Below are 20,376 nucleotides of genomic sequence, written 5' to 3'. Positions count from 1 at the left end.
CAGGAGGGAGGGAGCCTGCGGCGCCCGCTTGGTGATGAAATCCACCGCCGCGGGCAGGTCGGGGGTGGGGTGTAATTTTTTAGATCTTATTTTTTTGCCTTCCTCCTCAGTCACACCTGCCCTTGGGGTGTAGACTCGAGTCTCGCAGCTGAGAGAACTTTCAGCGTGGTTTAGAAGAATCCGCGTTTGAACGTAGAACTAGCTGATGCGGTCAGTATGTCGGTGTGACTACACGTGCAGCTAAAGCAGCTTGGAAGAGCAGTTTCGTAGTGGTTTAGTGGTGATGCACTGGTAGATAATGCGTGCCTCTCTTAAATAAGGTGACAGTAACTGGGCTTTTGGCCCACGTTTTAGGGTGCAGGGATTGTCAAACGATTGGTTTGAGCTGAGGCAGAAGTTTGGGTGAGGAGATTGAGGGAGGTGAACGGTAACACATACCTCCTCTTAATCATCATCACAAAGTTCTTTTTCAACAGAGAACTTAGGACGGTATGTCCTGGATCTGGTATTCGGCCTGTGTCGTTTAGCAGTTCTCCTGCATTTGGTTTGCTGAAGGTTATGAATCCGCCCTAGGTGACGGCATTGACCCTGCTATTCCACAACGGGGCTGCTAGCAGGAAACAGGGCTGCGACATGGCCGAAGAGCAAACTTCACATGCTTTAGTTGAACAGCAGTCACATCAGTAAATGTGCAGGAAAGCCCGTAGCTTTAAGGAAGGGCATCTGTGCTTTGATGTGTTGAAATGGAAAACTAGTGATGTGCATTGGTTTCTTTGCACTTTCCTTTAAAGGGCATGTGTGTATCATCTTAATAAGTATTGTCTTTATTTATAACTACTGTATTTGTGTAATCTCAACTCTTCCTTTTTTTCCACAAAAGCAGCTGGAAGCCATTTGTGTCCAAATGCAGCCAGGACAGATGAAGGAAACTGAAAGGCCAATGCCATCATTGGCACCAATCCAGCCCAAAACTATAACGCTGAGTCAGTCGGTTGGTAGAAATTCTAGCATACCAGGACTTGGCATTATTAATCCCCAGATAATTAGGATACAGCCTGTTACAGGAACTGAGCAGCAGCAGCAGCTATTCCTGCATAGTTCTTCCGAGTCTCCAATTCAGTTGCTTATGCAGAGACCTTTACCAGCTCATGGATCGGTGTCTGTGAACAAGATTCCCCCACCTAAGATGCTAAATGGACAGAAAGTTACACGTGCCACAGTATCGGCTACAAGGTCTTCAAACATTACCAAGGTTGCAGCCAGTGCAGCAAATACTCTGATACCATGCCTTGAAAAAAACCAAAAAGATGACAAGTTAAAAAAATCCTTGAAAGTGAAAACTCGTTCTGGACGGATTTCACGCCCCCCCAAATACAAAGCTAAAGATTATAAATTCATTAAAATGGAGGATTTGGCTGATGGTCATCAGTCTGATTCTGATGACTACTCTGAGCTGAGTATAGAAGATGATGAAGAAGGGAAGGTGAAGGGAAAGGATGCATTATTCAGTTCTTCAAATTATAATCTGAAACCCAAAATGTTTAAGTGTCAGACTTGTGAAAAATCCTATATAGGAAAAGGAGGATTAGCAAGACATTATAAACTTAACCCAGGCCATGGACAGCTGGAGTCTTCACCTCAAAAAATACCTTTAAATAAGCCTAATGGAAGTATATTTGTGGGCAATACCCGTGGAATAAGAGAGGAAACGATGAGTCCGGCGCATTTAGATTCAACTGCTGTCACTTTAAATAATGAAAATGCACTAGGTACCAATCTGGAAGAAACTGTTGATTCGAAGGCTGGAGAACAGGTAAGGTGTATTACTCAGAAAAGCTGTTAGTTCTGTGGAAAGTAGAATGAAAGCTTTGTAGCCACATAGTCTTGTACTGTTCAGAAATACCAACTGATAAATTAATTTCCCATTAAAGTGGTTTAAAAATAAAATTATTGTCTCTTGCAGTGTTGCAGATTGAATAGTATGCTTCCACAGGCACATAAAACAAATTGTTCACAGAGTTCATTTGTTACTGATTTTCTGACATACATTTTATGGATTGAAAAAACCTTGTCTGCATAAATAGCTGCCTTCTCTGCATTTGGATAAGAATGCAGTGTTGTTCAGTTACAGCCTTTAGCATGATAGACAGCAAGACATCGTGTGCTCTATAAATTTCTGTTACTGAGATTTTTCTGTGATGACACTTGTTTGGAATCCAGCACTGGACCACAGCTTTTCCTAGAGCAGGTTTTGAAAGTGTGGCTTAACTACCCCTGCAAACCAGATACTTTGAAACTTGAGTCTCTGGGTTGGAAGCTACTTTAGCTGCAAATTTTTTTCCGTGATGTTTTAAGCTGGTCACTTCAAAGTAAAGTTTCTGTTTTAATATTAAAATGACTCTTAACGTCTTGCAGCAAGAGCTGATACAGCTGCTGCCCAGGAATAAATACTCATTTAGATATAGCGGCGTCACATTTATTACTTTTATCTGTAAATGTGAAGTTGTTCTCAGAAATGGGAAGATTTACAGCTTAAGATGCCAGTGCAGCAAACAAGCCTCCCCTGTCCTCTACGATTTTCTGTCATCTTTGGAAAAAGAGAATTGCTGAATACTGAAGTCTGCTCTCTGTATTATTATGTAGGTGTTACTTCCCTGTACAGCACTTATTTTCACCAGGATTATGGGAATTTAGAAAAAAGTCAGTCTTTTAAGTAATGCTGCTACTGACTGCTAGATTGCTATTGTACCTGCCACTTTTAATATGAGTAATACTAATAGGTGGCAAATACGGGTTCTACAAATTTGCAGTTTAACTCCCTGATTTTGTTACAGTTTTGGGGCAGGTAAATACTCTCTAGAAGAAATAGAATTATTAAAACTGGTACACTGGTACAGACAGGAAGGCAATCAAGATCCTCACAACCGAGTCTGATGTCATATTTAGAACTAATTTAGCAATTTAATCCCTGGATAGAACTGACATAAATTTGCCCTTTTTAGAACTTTCCTAATCATTACAATAGTAGGGAGCTACTGAATATTGGGATGAAAATGTACAGATTCTGAAAAGAAGCCTGATAGACCTCAGTACTGTTGTAAACTCTCTTAAAAAATACTGGGATGTTCTTAGAAATTCTAGCGTGGAAGGGAAGACGAGATGTGTTCAGTAAGAAATCACTGCTTGGATCAGTAAAAAATTTTGCACTGAAATCACAATAACTTAAAAATAGAAAATGTTGAGTCGTAACAGAAGTTGCTGCTTTAGTCTTCCCTTGTTCTTAGGGAAGACTAAAGATTTTGAAATGTGGAAACTCGGCAATATATTTTGAATTTTAGTTATCAGACTTGTCACTGTTCATGGCTGTTCAGAATTTTTGTCTTCTTTATATAAAGTCTTAATGCTTTGACATAATTACAATGAAATCCAAATTTTTCTTTGGGTATGTTTTACTGCTAATTAAGCAGTAAATTACTGCTGATTATTTCTACAACCTCCTTTGAAGAGGACATACTTTAGTATTTTTGAAGTAAACATATTTAACCGACATAAACCAGCTCTTTAACTATATTCCCTTAATCTCTGTATTTTGTATGACATTTTGTGGATCAAAAATGCTAACTTTGCAAATAATGGCATATATGTGTTTCAGAAGTAGCAGCCTTACTAACATTGGATTTATTCCACAACTTTCTTTGCATTTATCCTTGTATCCAGTTTTGCATTTATTTAATATTCTATTCTTTGCGTAGATGAACTTAATTATGAAACTGTATTCCTCAAAACACTGTTCAAAATAGTGAATAAATACTTCTGTCTTTCTCTTAATTAAGACTTGCAAGTCTGCAGAAAGCAGAACCTTGATGGCAGAACAAGAAAATGAAATCAATTCGGGACACCGGGGACCCGTAACACCAAAAGGACCTGGAAGACCCAGACGACCAAAGAGACGTGGTCGACCAAGGATGGGTGGAAGATCCAGGTGTTCTGGAAGGCTTAGCAGACCTGGTCAGTCCCCTTCAAAGTCACTTAGTAGTGTGTCAGCAGATCACAATGTATTCAGAAGAAAAGCTAGGTTAAAAGAGGTATGGTTCTCTTCTGCAATTACTTCACAAGTATTTTCTCCCTGCCCTCTTTTTTTCTTTTTTTTTTTCCTGTTTTTTTTTTATCACTTATTTTCAAGGAATCATTTTCAAAAGGTTGATTTTTTTTTTTTTTTTTTTAATCCTTGTATACTGACGAGATGAAAGCCTCAGATGTCTTCTAAGAAGAAAACATTAAGTTGTCTTTTAAGGAAAAAATACTTCTAGCAGAACACTGGACAAAGGGAAAATTGGAACTCAGTTTGGAAAGGGACTTTTGACATGTAGATTTGCTTTCCTTTTGTGGAGAAGGAAAGTTACTAGCCACTATTATGTATCTCCTCCAACACAGTAAAAAGAAATAAACCTAACTGAATTTGGACAACATAAAAAAAAAAAGCAACAAAAAAAAAAGCAACCAAACAAAAAACAACCCATAAAAGAAGCTCTCAGGGGAGGACAGAATGGGCATTAAAATCCATGCAACTAACAGAGTTTTTTGTTTGTTCCTGTGAGCTGTGGAAGATCCTTCAGGGCTACTAAATCTACTGATGTCGCTCTTCTGTGAATTGGCAACATTTGTGGTACTGAGTTTTGTCTGTATATGGGTAGTAACTGTTTTGAGGTTTTCTAGTTTATCTCCTCTTTTGGTGCTATGTTTGCATCTATTCTCAAAGCTGCTTAAACATATGGTGTATCTTAAAAAACGTAGTTCTGAATGTGGATTCATAACCTCTCTAGGCCGCTTTGCTCTAATAAACTCATTCTGGCTTTTGACAGCTAATACAACAGTGCGATAATGAAGACTTAATGGAGCTGGCTCTCCCACGTCTTACGAAGCTTGTTACAGTATATGAATTTCTGTTGATGAAGGTGAGGTTTTTTTATGTAAAAATTTTAAATTATTTTAGGGACACTTCTGTTAGTATATATTAAAAAATTCCTTTAGAGATGTATCTGAATTTTCTAAGTTAAGAGTTGAGCAGAACATAGATGTTTTATACATCACATCAGTCTTACACAGGCAGAACTCTGGTAAATCTCTTGACTTTTTGCTGCCTGTTTGCCTTGCTTTTTGCTGCCTGTTTCAGTGGCATTTTTGAATATTCCATAATCTTTTGACTTGAATCTTCCTATTTTAAAATGTTGACCAAAACAAACTGAGAGATTTTAATTTAATATTTTTTTTAAACATAGGGAGGGGGAAACAAACCCATGTTTTTTCCCCTCTTATTTCTAGGTTGAAAAGGGGTATCCAGCCAAAGCTTACTTCCCAGATGTGTATAGGGAATTTGAAGACTTACATAATATGGTAAAGAAAATGGCTTATGATCACCTCAGTAATTCTGATTTGCTGAGCTACCACCAGCCTGTTGAAATAAAAGATGCTAAGGTAATAAAGCACTCTATTTGGAACCGTGATTTTTTTTTTTGTAGTTTTATTTATTTTAGATGCTTTGCATTTTCATTTTTATCTGATAAGCTTTGCAATGCTGCTAAAGTTATTTGAAGAAAGCATGTTTCTGATGAGCAAAAATGAACATTATTGTTAAAAATGAACTAACCAAAGAGAAAAAGAAACCCATAATAAAACTACAATTCTAGTTTATGGTAGTAGATACAACTAGAAATATTAAAAAAGAATTCTATCAGTGATGATATGTCTTGTCTATCTAGAGTAGTATGAAACTGCATGTTACTGCAAGGTGTATTTAGCATTAACTGCTAATAAAAGTACATCTTGATGTTTGATTAGGAAGGACGGGTCTGTATTTAAAAGGAGAGGCCTTGATTTAAAGGGTTAAGCGGTTTCATTGCAAAATGAGCTCAAACTAAATGCATCTGTGCAGTTCAGCGTTGTACTAACATATGAAAGGTATTGAATACGTTAATAAAACTGCAAACTGCTATTTCAGTTACTCTTCAGATTCATTGTTTATGCAGCTGTATCTAGAAAAACAATGTAGATTTGATTTTTTTTTCTGGTGGTTGTTTTTTGGTTGTTTTTTTTTAATGCAGATCTGTTTATCCTTATGGATCTTCATCGATCTATGTTCCCCTTGCTCAGAATAAAGCAGCTCATTGTACATAACATTTTTTTGTTTTTCCTTCTCTGTTTCCAGTAGTGAAACCACTATTTTATATACTACCTCCAACAAAAGTTGTAAACAGTGTGCTCATTAAGGTACATCAGCACTGAACTTGCAACAACTATGGGAGGGGAACATACTGAAAAACTTGGAGTAGGGAAGGTGGAGATAATATTTTGGTTTTTATAATAATCCTGGTTTAAAAAAATTAAGTCCTGTATGGATTGTTAGCAGTGGTTAATACTTATTTTTCAGAATAAATCATGATGTTCACTGTACATATGAAAAAACTTTCTAGAATTACTGCATGCTCATGGGGCTATTTTGTAATTAACACTGACATTTCAATGAAGTTGCACCAAGGGATGCTGTTGATACTGGCAGTCCCAAACTGGTTTGAACCTCTTTCTTGCTTCTCTTCAGTGTTAATGTGCATTCTTAATACAGAATTATGCTCTTTAAAAAAGCAAAAAACAACCACAAACCAAACTCCAAAGCAAACAAACAAAACAACTCAGCCTTGAGAAGCTGTGTAGTAGTAGTAGTAGACCTACATAAAGATGAAGCACAGGAATGGGGGGAGGCAGGAAATCCTAAACTAGCGCTAAGAGATACTCTTAAATAGAAAGACTTAAATGGTTTTTAAATACTGGAAAGCCTCAACAGTGTTTTTATTAAACTCTGCTCTTAGTAATTGTCTCTGTATTCTATATATAACCATTGTACTCCTAATTCTTTCAAGTTTGCCTATTAATATTCACCTTCAAATGAAGGTCGTGTTCTATTAATACGAAGGCTAGTAGAAAACATGGGAGTCTAGATACTCCATTGAGTTGTAATGATTGATTGTCAGATTAGACCCTGTGTAATTCTAGTTGTTTTAAGAAAACAAATCAGTATTTCAGCATTTATGTATTCAGATTGGAGAGGCTAACTTATACTTTTTTCCTGTAACTGTTTTTAAAGGTTGCTGAATCACTAGGAATTACAGAAATACTCACTGGAGAACAAAAGACGCAAGGTGTAGACTCTTGTTCACAATGTATAACTAAAATGGTTAGTGAGCAAGTGCCTGTGGAGATATTGGGACAAAAACGGTTAGCTGAGGTATGGAATACCTTTGTGAAAACTAAAAACAAAACTAAGACAAATTAAAACTTTGTAAAACACATAATTATTCCTTACAAAATCATACTAGTATTATCTGACTGGTGTTAAAGTAAGGCTTTCATGGTGTTTGGAGTTTGGAAATACTTAAAGCTACCCTCTACTGTAGTATCGTCGCAGAATATATGAACTAGCATGCTAAATACATGTTGGGAAGATATTAGTGGCATTCAAGACAGAATCTCAGAAGCTTGCAGGTAATCTCATGATACAAGGAAGAAAGAATTTTGCTGAGTACTAGCAAATGGGAGCCCCATAGTGAGAAGGATCCTCAGATTCTAATAACTTGTATTGAGTAAACAGGCTAACCTACAGGCGTCTCGGACATTGGAGAAGTGGTTGCTCTGCTAATTGGTGGTAGATGTGCATGAAAACAGTTCCTTTCTTTCTAACAAGCCAGTTGACCAGATTTAGCTTGTTTACAGCTGTAGCAGGGAGCTGTTTCCTCTTCTTGAAAGTCACATCTCTGGTTCATCCCCTTAACTGTTCTACTTTTTATTTAATCCAGACTTGTTTCTGGTGGTGGATAAATAATACCAGTACTTTTCCATTTTCTCCCTGTGGTTAAAGAGCTGACAAGTCTTTCTTCACTACAAAACAATGCTGGACAGGTTGTTCACAGCCTTTTACTGAAGTTGGAGAGAGACCTTATAGTAGTACATGCTGTACAGTTAATCACAAAAGCTCAGACAGAATCTTGATGTAGAAGCAAAGGCAGATTGTTTCAACTAAATACCAAAGTAATTGGTAGTGTTTTGGCAAAGCGAGGGCTGTGTTTAAACCCTTACCTTTTAGAAAGGCCCTTTTAGTGTAAAATCTTGTTTTCAAGGATAGCATCAGTTCACTGCCATGAAGCACCCACAGTTAGTTTGTGATCTTTTCCAATATTGTCAGCTGTTACAGTGGTAGCCAGTTAATTATCTCTTGTATTGACAGAGCTCAGGGGAGGAACTGTTGCCACTGGCTAAACGGACCAAGTTAGAAGATTTAACGGAGAATGTGAATAATGCTTATAGCAGTCAAGATGAAGTGAAAGAAAAGAGTGGGAATTTGTGTACGCTGTTTGAAAAAGATGGTAACCTTTTCAGATTTTTCCAATTCTGTTCTGTTTGTGGAGGAGCTGAAAAAAAAAATCTTTGTTCTTCAAGCTACTGTGTTTTTTGTCTTAAGGTTGCATTTCTTAACTTGCTTCCCAGGTCCTTCAAAAGCAGCTGTTTAACTGGAAAGGCCTCGGCAGGGGAAAAAAAGTTATGGACGGTGCATATCACAGCCGTAGTTCAATTCTGAATGCATGACAATCCAGATATTGCTACTACTGCAGTACTATGAGAATAGAACTGTCCTCTACAACGTACTTCCTGAATGCTTCTTGTCGGCCCTATCCCTTATAGTGGAGGTGGTGCACGACCTTTGTGTCAGCAGTGAGAGCAGAGGAGGAAGCAGTGTGTGTGTCCTTCCTCTTCGCCCCTACAGGCTGCAAGAACAGAATCATCAGAGCCTTGTGGATCCTGGGGGAGAGGACGAGAGCTGGTGCTCGCTGTCCTCTGTCCCAGGGGAGATGCGGGACCTTAAGATTCGAATTGAGACATGATTTGCACCAGTCTTTGGGTGGTTGCTTTTTTTTTTTTTTTTTAATTCCCTTGCCTTTATTCCGCCTGCCCCTCAGATTGGCAGGGTAACTGGATTAGAAAGGAAAGAGAGATGGGTTCCCAGCTGTCATCTCCCAAAACTCTGCTGGTCTTTTATGCAGAGGTGTTGCAGTAATTCAAAGGCGTTACTATTACTGTTGGGAAAGATTTCAGACCTTGCCCGATTCTAGCAAGATGTGTATATCAGTACTGACCTCTTGATTTCTAAATATCTTTTTCTGGTGTTGCTGTAAGCCGCTTTCCTTTTGCCCTTTGCATGTCTTTCTGTTGGTGGTTGTGTTTTTGTTTTCCCCCTTACTTTATTTTTCTTTCTCTGAAAGGCTCTCTGCATGACCACACTTACTTCTTCTTGTATTATAATTTTATTCTGGGCTACAAGTTTTCTGAACTTTCTTTCACTTGCATCTGCTAGTAGGGCTTTTGCTAGTCTACAGTACAATAAGTTAAAAATGGCCCTTCTGCAGTTAGGCCTCCTTTGTTGTGCAGTTATATCTTTCATAACAAAAAAACCCAAACACAACCTGCTTGTTCAATAGTAAAAACTGACAGCTCATGCTACTGCAGCTTAGTAGTTACTGTTCAACTACCTACTGGGTTTGTGAGCTGGCTACTGGTCCAGGTGAAATAACTGGTAGAACAGTGTTGTACCTTTTCTGTCACAGGATGAAAGTGCTCCTGGAGCCATTAGCACAGCTAATTAGATATGTAGTAACTTAATGACATGTCTGAGCCCAGGATGAGCTTATCAGTAGAAATTGTATCAAGTTTAAATGATTCTGTCAATTTACTAATGGGGATGGGCAGCTGACAACTTTGTGCCTGGTATATTCTTTATGTTTTAATGCTACCAGCTGTATGCCAGAAGGAAAAAATTATGTTTGACTTTCAGCCCACATTGGTTTTGGGATTAAAAGAAAAATGCACCTCTTAATGTAAAGTCCCTTGGTATGGAAATACTCGGTATCATTTCACTATCCAAAAATTCGTTAAGTATTTTTATACTGGCTTTCTCATTGGGAAGTGCTGTGAAACTCTTGTAAGGTGCTTCAGGTTTGCTAATTTGGGGAAGAAACCAAGGAAGTAGTCTAGTTTTTCCTCCAAAATTATTGCTGATAATAATTTTTTGGACATGCAACATTAGATTGCCCAATACAATTATATTTCTTTCACCTTTTCAGGTTTAAATCCATTAAATGGAGAAATCCTGCTTTCAGAAGACAGGCATATCACTTGCTGCACAGCTGGAAGTACATTACCAACAGCAGAGGAACATAATTCACTTGCTGATTCAAGAGTTAGAATTGAAGCTGAAAGTTCAGGTACCTTCTCCCAGACTGTGAAAATGAGGATAGAGTATTCCCAACCTGTGAACATACAGGGACCAGATATGGCAAGCGATGTGTCTCTGCTGCATACTGAAGTTGTGTTGCCTGTTGAAGCAGATGGCTCATCTGAACTAGTTCAAGCGCACTTTGTGAGTGAGAACGCGGCAGGGGGACTGTCAGCTCCTGAACTCTGCAACTCTGTCTCAGAGAATGCAATGGGCAGTCAGAGCACTGACTTACCAATGAGTGAGGAAAACGGTCACGATCAAAAATATCAGGAACTGCGAGAAGAAAACTGTAATTTTGCAATTAAAGAACGCTCTGAACAACTTAATAATGCTGATGTGAGTGATGAGGTACAGGAACTTGAAAAAGTTTTTTCAACAAACATCATGCCAATAAACTACCCACAGAGTGCTCAGACTGAGTCGCACCAGAATGCTGTCCAGGAAGCCTCCCTGCCTGCTCATGTGAACCATGAAAACTCTTTAAAAAACATGAATGAATTTTCTTGTGGGACAGAGGAGCAACATGAGCTGGAGAATACAGTTACTGTAGATGAAGCTGTAGCCTTTGAGATTACTGATGAGAGCCATGATTTTTTGTCTCAGGGACATGAACAGATTTTTATTCAGACTTCAGATGGGCTTATCCTGTCTCATCCAGATACTGCTGTTTTGTCTCAGACAGAAGGCATCGTTATTGTAACCGATTCCAATGGTACTACAATGCACATTCGCACACCTGAGGGGATACCTTTGGAAACCGTGGAAGCACTACTGGCAATGGAAGCAGATGGCCAAAGTGAAGATATTTTGCTCTCGCAAAGTGAATTGGAGCCATAAATTAGAAAACTGTATATGCTTTCTTCTGGAAAAGACTGACTCTATAAAATGTATATTTTTCTAATGTGAATACTGAAATAATTGAAATTTAACTTATTTGTAAACTGTTTCTATGCCCTGTACTTTTTATAACTTATGTTTATATAAATCTAGCAGCATTGCAACCAAAAATTCTAGAATTAACATCGTTCTACTTGCTTTATATGTTGAGGGTGATTGGAAAGTGGAAATCTGTCAACCCTAAAACTGTTGCACTATTCCCTTTTGTTACCTAATTCCTTTTCTCTCTAGCCATCTAAAAATGCAGTAAAGTTGTACTGCTGTTCAGCAGTGATGTGCTGTGTACTGGCGAGCTGTATATGGGTAAAATAAAAACCATATTAGAAACGTGCATTTTCTGTGCTGTTGAGATGACAAAACACTTTGTTATTGCACTTTCTTAAAGCTAGCTTGAATACTGATTAGCATCTAAACTTGATGCGCATAAATCTGCCTGGAGAAATGGGCAGTTTTAAATATAATTCACATTTGTGCATTCCAGGAACGATGTGACAGCTTAGCTGATCCTTACTTAAATAAGCAACCGCTGAGTTAGAGACAAAAATAGCCTCAAACAAGATCTGATTTGTACTGAGCTGTTGGAAATGTATTTCAGGATGCTTGTCTCATGTTCAGCCACACCTTCAGGAATTGCTGTTACTTAGACAGAAATGGGAAGGTCCATAAGTAGTGATCTGATTTACCTTAATGAGATACCAAATTCTTTTTTTACTTTAGTCCACGATGGTCTCTTTTTGGTAGACTTGTATTATACTTTTTTCTTTCAGATGATGCATCCTTTATCAGTTCTAAGCTTTGACCCTCCTAGTTACTCCATGCTGCCCTGTGCTATTTACCAATAATGAAAAGGTATCCTTGACTATGATGCCTGTTTCTGCAGAGAGAAAACTTACCAAATTACTTATCTACTGCTATCTTGTATTTTTGTCATACTTTCAGTATGTTGCTTGGATGGTAATATTTTTGTGGAGACCTCTGAGCATCTTCTTGTCTAAGGCACTGTTTTTTTCTTTCAAAAAGCTTGGTAGGAGGAAAAGAACAGCTTTAAGTGACCAGTGTGTTTTGTTGATGAGCTATTGTAGACACTACCAAAAACTGGCCACATACCTTTTAAAATGTGTCACCTCATTGCTAAATGTGAGCCTAATGAGATAACTGGACAAATCAGCTAAAAGGACCTGTAATGCACAGGAGAACTATTCCTAAGTATGAACACTAATTTTTCATGGTCTTGCTACTGTGAAAAAACACTAAAATTGAATCTAAACAAGAGAAAAAGGATAATTTGGAGATGGAACAGTCTGTTCTACTATACCTCTAACATAGCTGGTTTGGGGGTGTTTTGTTGTTTTTCCTGTTTGGGTTGGTTGTTTTTTTTTTTTTTCCCTTGGTTGCATAAGATAAATTTGATTAGCCAAAACACTGCATTTTGTGTGGATGGGAAAGATGTCATATGTTAGTATGCCTCCTGTCTGGTGGTTGGGTTTATGCTGTTTTTTTGTGGTTTTGGTTTTTTGTGGTTTTTTTTTTTTAAGAGGTGGTAGTGGCCAGAGCATCCAGGCCTACTTTATAAGTGAAGATACCATACCAAGCAAGGTTCTACTGGTCTTTCAAAGTTTAACTGCAGTGAGCAATTCTTTATTACTCTCTTTTGTAATGACTGTCTAATAACTACATCTGAGGGCTTCAAATGTAACAATCAGTTGCTTAGAGCCATAATGACAAAACATCTCTGCAATGATTTTGCAGTAATCTTTCTGTGTCTGATAGCAGTCAGTGAGCAAGGGGGTCTGTGAATATGAAGACTCTTTCTGAAGAGCTTATTTCCTCATAAGAAACAAGAACAAATAATAACTTCCACCTGTGCAGAAAATGAAAATTTACTTCAATTCTGCCTTCCCTATTGATTTACACATGCTGGGAAATACAATACACCTACTCTCATCTTAAAAGAACAATTCTGTAAGTGAACCAACCTTTTCTCCTTGGAAAATGTTTCAAGTATGAAGGTGTTTCCATAGTGACAAGGGTCTGGCCCTACTCAGACAAATTAAGGTGGTTGTTAAACTAGGTAGAACGCTTGCACAGAAAAATAATAAAAACAAAAAGCTATTCATAACTGATTGTATTCTCAAGCTACAGCACAATTTCTTTTTAGATGCTAGAAATTTAGGGTAAGAATAGAACACTATTAAGCTGTCAGAAATAATGTTGTTGAATAGAGCAACGTGTTGAGAAAACTTCCAATTCACGTCTGTCCCGTTACTGCAGGAAATTAATGTATTTCCCTTACCAAGCTTATGGCGTCTTCAGCTTGGAACTAGTTACATAAGTGACCCTACTCTTCCTAACAGAAATCTGTTCCAGACTCTCTTGCTGTTTAATTAGATTTTTCTAATGTCAAACCACAGCCATTATGGTCGTTTCATAGCAGTGTGCATTTCATGTCACGGTCTTAGTTCAAGTATTTGTTTCAAGGAGAATCAAGGGTAAACACCTGTCAGGGCACAAGGAGTCAACAGGACTTAGAAGTAAGAGATCTAAATCAACAGTTTAGATAGGAGCAGATCATAGAGGCAATTGTTAGTGGGAGGAATTTAGATTATTAATCATAATGAAGTAAGCAGAAGGCCTAAATTCACTACACATTAGGGACTTAACTAAAAATTTGATGACATAGCTGCATGGTTTCCACATTGTAATAGGCTTTTCTGAATAGTGATAATTTGCAGTAGCAGCTACCAGTTATTTGCCATGCTACCCAGGTCTGACTTAACGGTACACTACAGTGGTCATCAGGTCTTTAGGAGTGAAAGCAAATAAGGGTATTGAATTCCACTTCAGCATTTAGCTTTTGCATTAACTGTTTCTTCTGAACACATTCTCTCTTCCAAGAAAGCAGCATGAAAACGAAAACCAAGAATTTGAGCCATCGGCTCTTGTCATGTAAACTGCTAACCAAAAATACAGTGGGGGCACATCTTTAAACCAAAACCACCTGACATCAGAAACAGTAATTGAAGGAAAAACTCACTAAGCCCTATGACAGGAAGCAAACAATATTGGATAAGGGCGTGACTTGAAGCAGGTCATGTTTTTATTCAACAGATGCTTTCATGGAACATCTCTAAAAGAAAAAGTTACCATGAATTAAAAGAGATGAGACCTTTTCACATAATGACTGTGACTGGTGATCTGTTCTAAACCTTCCCAGTATGCTAGTTAAGGCTAGGATCCATCTTCAAAAGCGATGTACCTAACTACACTATAATCAAAACCAAACCAGAATTTACACTAGTAGCTGTGACAGCATTTCAGAACCACAAACCAAACCGTGGATCCTACCTTTTGAGCTCTCCTTTCTTTTTCCCCATTTACAAAGCAAATACAAAAGCACTAGCCCTGTTAAGTTGTGAAGACCCAGCCCCACGGAAGATCAAGAAGTGCTGAATTTCTAGAGTGAAAGGGCCAATGTAGGTATTTTAGACCATCAAGACTTGGGAAGTAGTTACATTCTTTGCTGTAGGTGTCTGTGTGCATTGAAACCCCACCCCCCCCAACCACCAAGTAGTCCTTAATATCTTTCTGATTATAGGGGATTTGCCCCCCCTGTAGCCTCTATTGCACTTAAAATATATAAAGCAACCAAAACGAGATTGTCCCATGAAGAAAAAGGAGTATCAGCTGAGACGAAATAATACATACAAAGAGAGAAAAACATTTTTAATATGTTTTATAAAAACTCAACTTACTTGGTAAGCCTTGCAATTTGCCATTTCAGTTTCATGTAAGCATCATGAGAAGCAAGCCATGTAACATTTGAAATTCTAGCACTGCCTATGTCCTGTTTCCAGCAGCATAGCTTCAAGTAGTAGGTTGCTGCTGTTGTCAATGTAAGGCTGGTATAACCATGATGATAAATAGACCATCATCAGATCCTGGTCAGCAGAATGAGCAATTTCTTGTACAATTGTTTGCTTGAGTTGTAGTTCCTTCTTGTACATTTCAGAGAGCTTCAGAGAAACCTCATCTGAAATGGATTGAAAAACCAAGCACGCTGACCAGAACATTTCAGCAATTCTCTAAAAGTTAAATTATGCTTGTAATATGTTGATCATTAAAAAAACTCTACCATACATAAGCTATTGCCCATATATAGACTTTTTGCTTTTATAGCATTAATGATGCTTGTACACTAGAACATAAAACGCTAAACAATTTCCTCAGCTTTTGGATATATTTCACACATTCGTGATTTTGACATGAATCTCCTTATCTAGAATAAGCAGTGGTACTGATTCTCAGGACCCACTGTAAAATTAGCCATTATAGCTATTCTTTCAAATAACTGAAATCGGATGTTAAAATTTGGTAATGCTATCTTTAAATACAAGCTTCACATTTTATAGTCACTGTTGATTTTAGCTAATCTAAAGGATGTTCCCACATGCTGTCAGGCACTTTAGCAATGCCTGATCACCCATAAGTGATACCAACAGTGAAAAATAACAGTAAAACAAAACAAAAGACCAAAACTGAAGTGTGTAATGTAAAAACTAATATTGTTACTAGTCATGTTAGTAATACTGGTAGGGAGGTGAAAATATATTTATGTAAAAAAAGACTTATCTTTTATTTCTAACTTAACCTAAACTATCAGTACCTGCATGAGAATTTAGTCTTTCATGGAGTAGAGAGCATCACTAAATGATTCAGTCACAACAAGTGTTTGGACAGCAGTTATCTTTGTCATTCTTGCCCTTTTAAGCTGGCAGAAACTAATACCTAGGATTCCCAATAACTTGTGGTAGTGAAGTAAGAAGCAGGGCTTCACAAAGGTACGACTTTCACGTCACAAAGGCAGTAGTTGGTTTGCATACAACCAGGCTTCTCTTGAATTCACATAGTTTTAAAACTGCAGTAATACCAGTTGGGAGGCAGTACCTTTTGCCATCAAGTGAATGCTAGAAGGATTGATACTAATAGCAGACAGTAACTCAACATTACTTTACTTGTCTTGACTGACACTGAGGTCAGAGGTATTTTTCTCTGGCTGCCTGAGAATTAGCTGAGGTATAGCTTGTTCTTTGCATTCAAGGATTTCATTTCAGTGTCACATAACAAGTCAAGTCAGTTAAGCCCATGGCTTAACACTACCAAGTTGCAAATACATCTCTCCCTACAAAGGATACGGCTGTTGCAGTTTGGATGCTGTAAGCTGCTGACAAGCTTAGTTTTATGCTGTAATTGTTGCATGTCAGACAACGCTTGGCAATTCATACAAGCACTCATCAGCAGTAACCCTAAGCCAAGTGGTGCATTCATGTGTTTATTGATTAGTCAATTATAAAGGAGACAGATACACTCTCTCTCTCTCTAAGGCAAGACAAGCAGATAAAAGGGTTTATTTTTCAGTCCTACATTAGATGACATCAGTGACACAATGCAATTAGCTAAAATAATCAATATTTTACTTACAGAAGTATGGTGTGGGCCATGTATGAAAGAAGGGTGCTGTGCAATTCCCAGCTCCATAATGGAATGTTTCCAAGTCACAAATTGCTTTAGTAGTCAAAGTAAGCTTTTCCATTTTCAATTGTATTTTTGTCTAAAAATGATGAACATGTAATGTTAGCGAACATCTCAAGAACATTAAGCTGCTATAATCTTAAACATTTTTTAAAACACACTATTTCTGAAGACTATTTAGTCTTAACATTTCTAATTCACTTTTTTTTAACTCCAGACAGAAATCAAAGCTGGAATTTATATAAAGATTTAGTATGAGATACACTAAAATTTTGACTACTGCAGATATGAATTACTGACTCTGATACTGCATAATTCTTTTGTTTCCCCCATGTAGAAATATATTAAAGCCCTCTCATTTTTTCACCTCTTTCTGGGTTTTTCCTATAGCAATTTAGTATTGGGGAAAAATATCAGACTGTCTATGAACATGTGTGGCACAAGCCCTATTAACACATGCTTTCTTACATTACCATGTCAAGATGACTTGAATTTGATTTCAAAAGACCAGCAGGTGAAAAAATTGACTACTACTACTGACAATATATCTAGGCTGATTTAACAGCTTGCTTTGAAAAACAGGTCATTCCATCCACTTCCTTCACGTTCACCTGACCTTGTGCATTACTGACCTGGACCATTATTTATAACAAAATAGAGTTTGCAGGCAGTATCTTTAAGTCAAGAAGCTAAAATACAGATATTTCTATCAACTTGTAAGCTGGTACAAACCCATAAGGAATGAAAAATAAAATCTCTGTAGTAGCTATGTTTAATATCCAATCTAACACTGGCTGCTTAGACTCCTATTACTCAGGAGTAACAAAAAATTTAATTAACACACTTGGTAGTCTGAATACAAAACTACAGGGGGAAAAAAAAGGAAAAAACCTTAATTTACTGTTACTTTTTTCCCACGGAACAAAATTTGAGGAAAAACTAGCTGCTTTCCTGCTATTCTAAATACTGAACTGGTATCCTGTCTATACAAAAAAAAAAAAAAAAGATCTGTCATCTTTTTAATGGGCCTCCACTTTGACAGGAGGCTGTAAAAGTTATTTTTAATAAGAAATCTAAATTACAGTATCAGGCAAAAAACCTATTCTTTTTGCTTCCTGTCAAACTGACAGATGACATTAATTCATAGCAACGTATCCAGAAAAAAAAGGTGGGTTACATAATTATCTTATTCTGCTCTCCAGAGAAGTTCTGCACAGAAAATGCAGGTAGGCAGACTAAAAATATAACTGTGCTATGTGTGATCCAAGTGAGCTGCAGGCAGGTAAAGCACTATTTTATGCTTTGTTGTTTGTTTTATTCTAAACAGCAGGAATATTCAGGGTGAGAAAACAGGTGCAGCTTTAGAATGCACTTTTTGTAATACTTGTTTTCAGAAGAACACTTTATAAAGTGAGGAGTAGAATTATAAGAAAGCAGATGTAAAACCAGCCCTCAATTTTACCGATCAAGCAAATAAATGATGCACACATTCATAATCATTTAGGTTTGAAGCCAAAGAACTATGAATAAAACCCCCAATTTTCCGTTTACACCAAATACTTGAGGACCTTTCCTTATGTCATACTTGAACACACTTGGAATTGACTGATATTGACTAAGATTGAAAAACGAACTTACCATATGCTTTAATGTCTCAAGTAATTCTAAACAGCAATTGTCCAGTTCTTCATTGTATTTTGGAGTTGGCTTTTTAGATTCTGTGGTACTGTTATCACATGCTATCTCCAGTTTGTTGTCTTGGAATCTAAAACAGAAACATAAGGCAGAGTAAAAATTGCATACAGCTTTACTCGAGTTGTGCAGATTTAAAATCCATGTGGTCTGATCCTACAAAATCTTTCTCTCACAGGCTCTTTATAAGAATTCCCACATAAAAGTAGTAAGAGACATAGCTAGTGATGTAAGCAATTGGGGCTGGTACCATAATCTTCAGAGAAACATAAAATTACTCTACCTTAGACCATGTGCTTGAAAAAAACAGTTGCAGGTGTTAAGAGAACACCTATTCCCACTTCACCCCGCCCCTGTGTTGGAGGTTATTCTCTCATAATGGACAAGTTACGCCCAAGCTTCAGCTGCTCCAGCACATGATCTAGTGCCTCTCTCACCACAAACTCACCTTCCTGCACAACTTAAGCCAAGCCATTTAACTGTGAGCCCAGGGCAGTTAAGGTGCACACACCTACCCTGTCTGGCTGACTTTCCCATGGCAGCTGTAAATTCAGTCAGGGGAGAGAGAGCTGCTAGAGAGCAGAAGCAACAGCTGATGTAATATTCCTGAGCTTGTACCTGTCAGAACCCTGACAGACAAGCCCTGTTCAGCTGTCGGGACTCTGGAGAAGTTTATTCTGTTAGTTATGGGCTTTTCCTTACAGCATGAAGATAATACTACCAAAGTGGGTTTTGTTGTTGTGGGTTTTTTTTAAAATCATCACTGTTAAAACTTTTTTTATCTATGAAAATCACTGATTCTTTCTTAAAATCTGCTGAAATTTTATTTTAGTGAAATTTGGTAATATTGGCCTTGGTGTAAATATGCAAGAGAGTAAGGGAACTCACATGAGCTGAGATCTCTACAGAATTAGATTCTAACTTTGTGTATTATAAAAGTATTTTAAATACCTGCTATGCTTAACTATAATAAACACTTTTCTTGTAAATACCATTACTTTGTGAGATTATTTTAATCTGAGACATTTATTGAACGTAAATCGTTTATGTAACCAAAAAGTGCAACTGCTGAGTTTGATCCAAGAGCCAGCTTAACCACTCTGATGTGTTCTCTCCCCCATCTCCAAAACGAACTTTCTAGTGAAGATTAATTTCTCATTAAAGGCAATCTTTACACTGTCTCTACTTGCATGTTACTAGCAGACTTACTGCTCACTGATCTTCATGTTGACTATTTTGTTTGCTGTAGCATATCCATTATCATTCAATCTCTCCCATTTCATCATTAAATTATGCCAGTCTGCTGCATTATCTTTAATTTTTCTTGCACTGACAGATAAAACAGGTCTTCTCGGAGTACCATCAGCAGGACTTTTTGCTGTATTAAAAAAATAAAAGAAATTCAAGCCATCTAAAGCATACAGAAACAAATCAGCATGCTGTCCAGCAGCGTCAAGGATCTCCTTGCTTTACTGCTGAATACTGGAAAGTAAAATGGAATTTATATTAATCATCTTCAGTCATGAAACCTGATTTCCCATCTATCAGCTTTATTACTATTACTATTCACAAGGAAATGTTATTCGAAAAGTGCAAGCATGTTCTGAGATGTGATGCTGTAACCGGGACAAGCAGCGGCCCCTGTGAACACACCGCAGCCAAACGCTAACGCCGCGTGTGACGGCGAGAAATCACGGCAACGATTACCGCACGCGTGCGGTGCTCACGCCACGGGCTATGAACTACTTCACGTCTACACGTGAGCTTGAAGCGTCTTGGAGAAAGCGGGGCCCTGCTGAAGATGGGGGGGCTGCTGCCCCGCGGAGCGCAAAGCCCGCGGTTCCCGATGTGTCCGCAAAGGACCGCACAGCAGCGGCGCCCGCGGAACTCCCGCACCGCGCCGGGCTCGCCCGCTCAGCCCGGCCGCAACAGGCAGC

At 37.9% G+C, this 20,376-nt stretch overlaps 2 protein-coding genes across 3 annotated transcripts; one reads left to right on the top strand and one right to left on the bottom strand.

Moving 5' to 3' along the window:
* The first annotated feature begins 32 nt into the window (after positions 1-32).
* On the top strand, positions 33-11,549 carry ZNF839 (zinc finger protein 839). 2 transcript variants are annotated; one of them, XM_026849707.1, is made up of 7 exons: positions 34-1,813; positions 3,834-4,085; positions 4,863-4,955; positions 5,323-5,475; positions 7,139-7,279; positions 8,276-8,414; positions 10,167-11,549. In XM_026849707.1, the coding sequence occupies exons 1-7, from the start codon at positions 758-760 to the stop codon at positions 11,156-11,158; spliced, it is 2,826 nt and encodes a 941-aa protein (XP_026705508.1). In that variant the 5' UTR covers positions 34-757; the 3' UTR covers positions 11,159-11,549. The 2 variants fall into 2 exon arrangements, with proteins under 2 accessions (XP_026705509.1, XP_026705508.1); XM_026849708.1 differs by lacking the exon at positions 7,139-7,279 and having other exon boundaries at positions 33-1,813.
* Positions 11,550-14,913: 3,364 nt separating this feature from the next.
* CINP (cyclin dependent kinase 2 interacting protein) lies at positions 14,914-20,056 on the bottom strand. The gene is made up of 4 exons (XM_026850076.1): positions 19,649-20,056; positions 18,386-18,512; positions 16,697-16,826; positions 14,914-15,248 (listed from the first exon to the last, which is right to left on the bottom strand). Exons 1-4 carry the CDS (start codon positions 19,723-19,725, stop codon positions 15,046-15,048), a joined length of 537 nt encoding a protein of 178 aa, XP_026705877.1. The 5' UTR covers positions 19,726-20,056; the 3' UTR covers positions 14,914-15,045.
* Between the last annotated feature and the right edge of the window lie 320 nt (positions 20,057-20,376).

This window comes from Athene cunicularia (assembly GCF_003259725.1).
Source record: "Athene cunicularia isolate RWA chromosome 5 unlocalized genomic scaffold, athCun1 chr5_part1, whole genome shotgun sequence".
NCBI classification, from domain to species: domain Eukaryota; kingdom Metazoa; phylum Chordata; class Aves; order Strigiformes; family Strigidae; genus Athene; species Athene cunicularia.
This window is presented reverse-complemented; position numbering and strand designations above follow the sequence as displayed.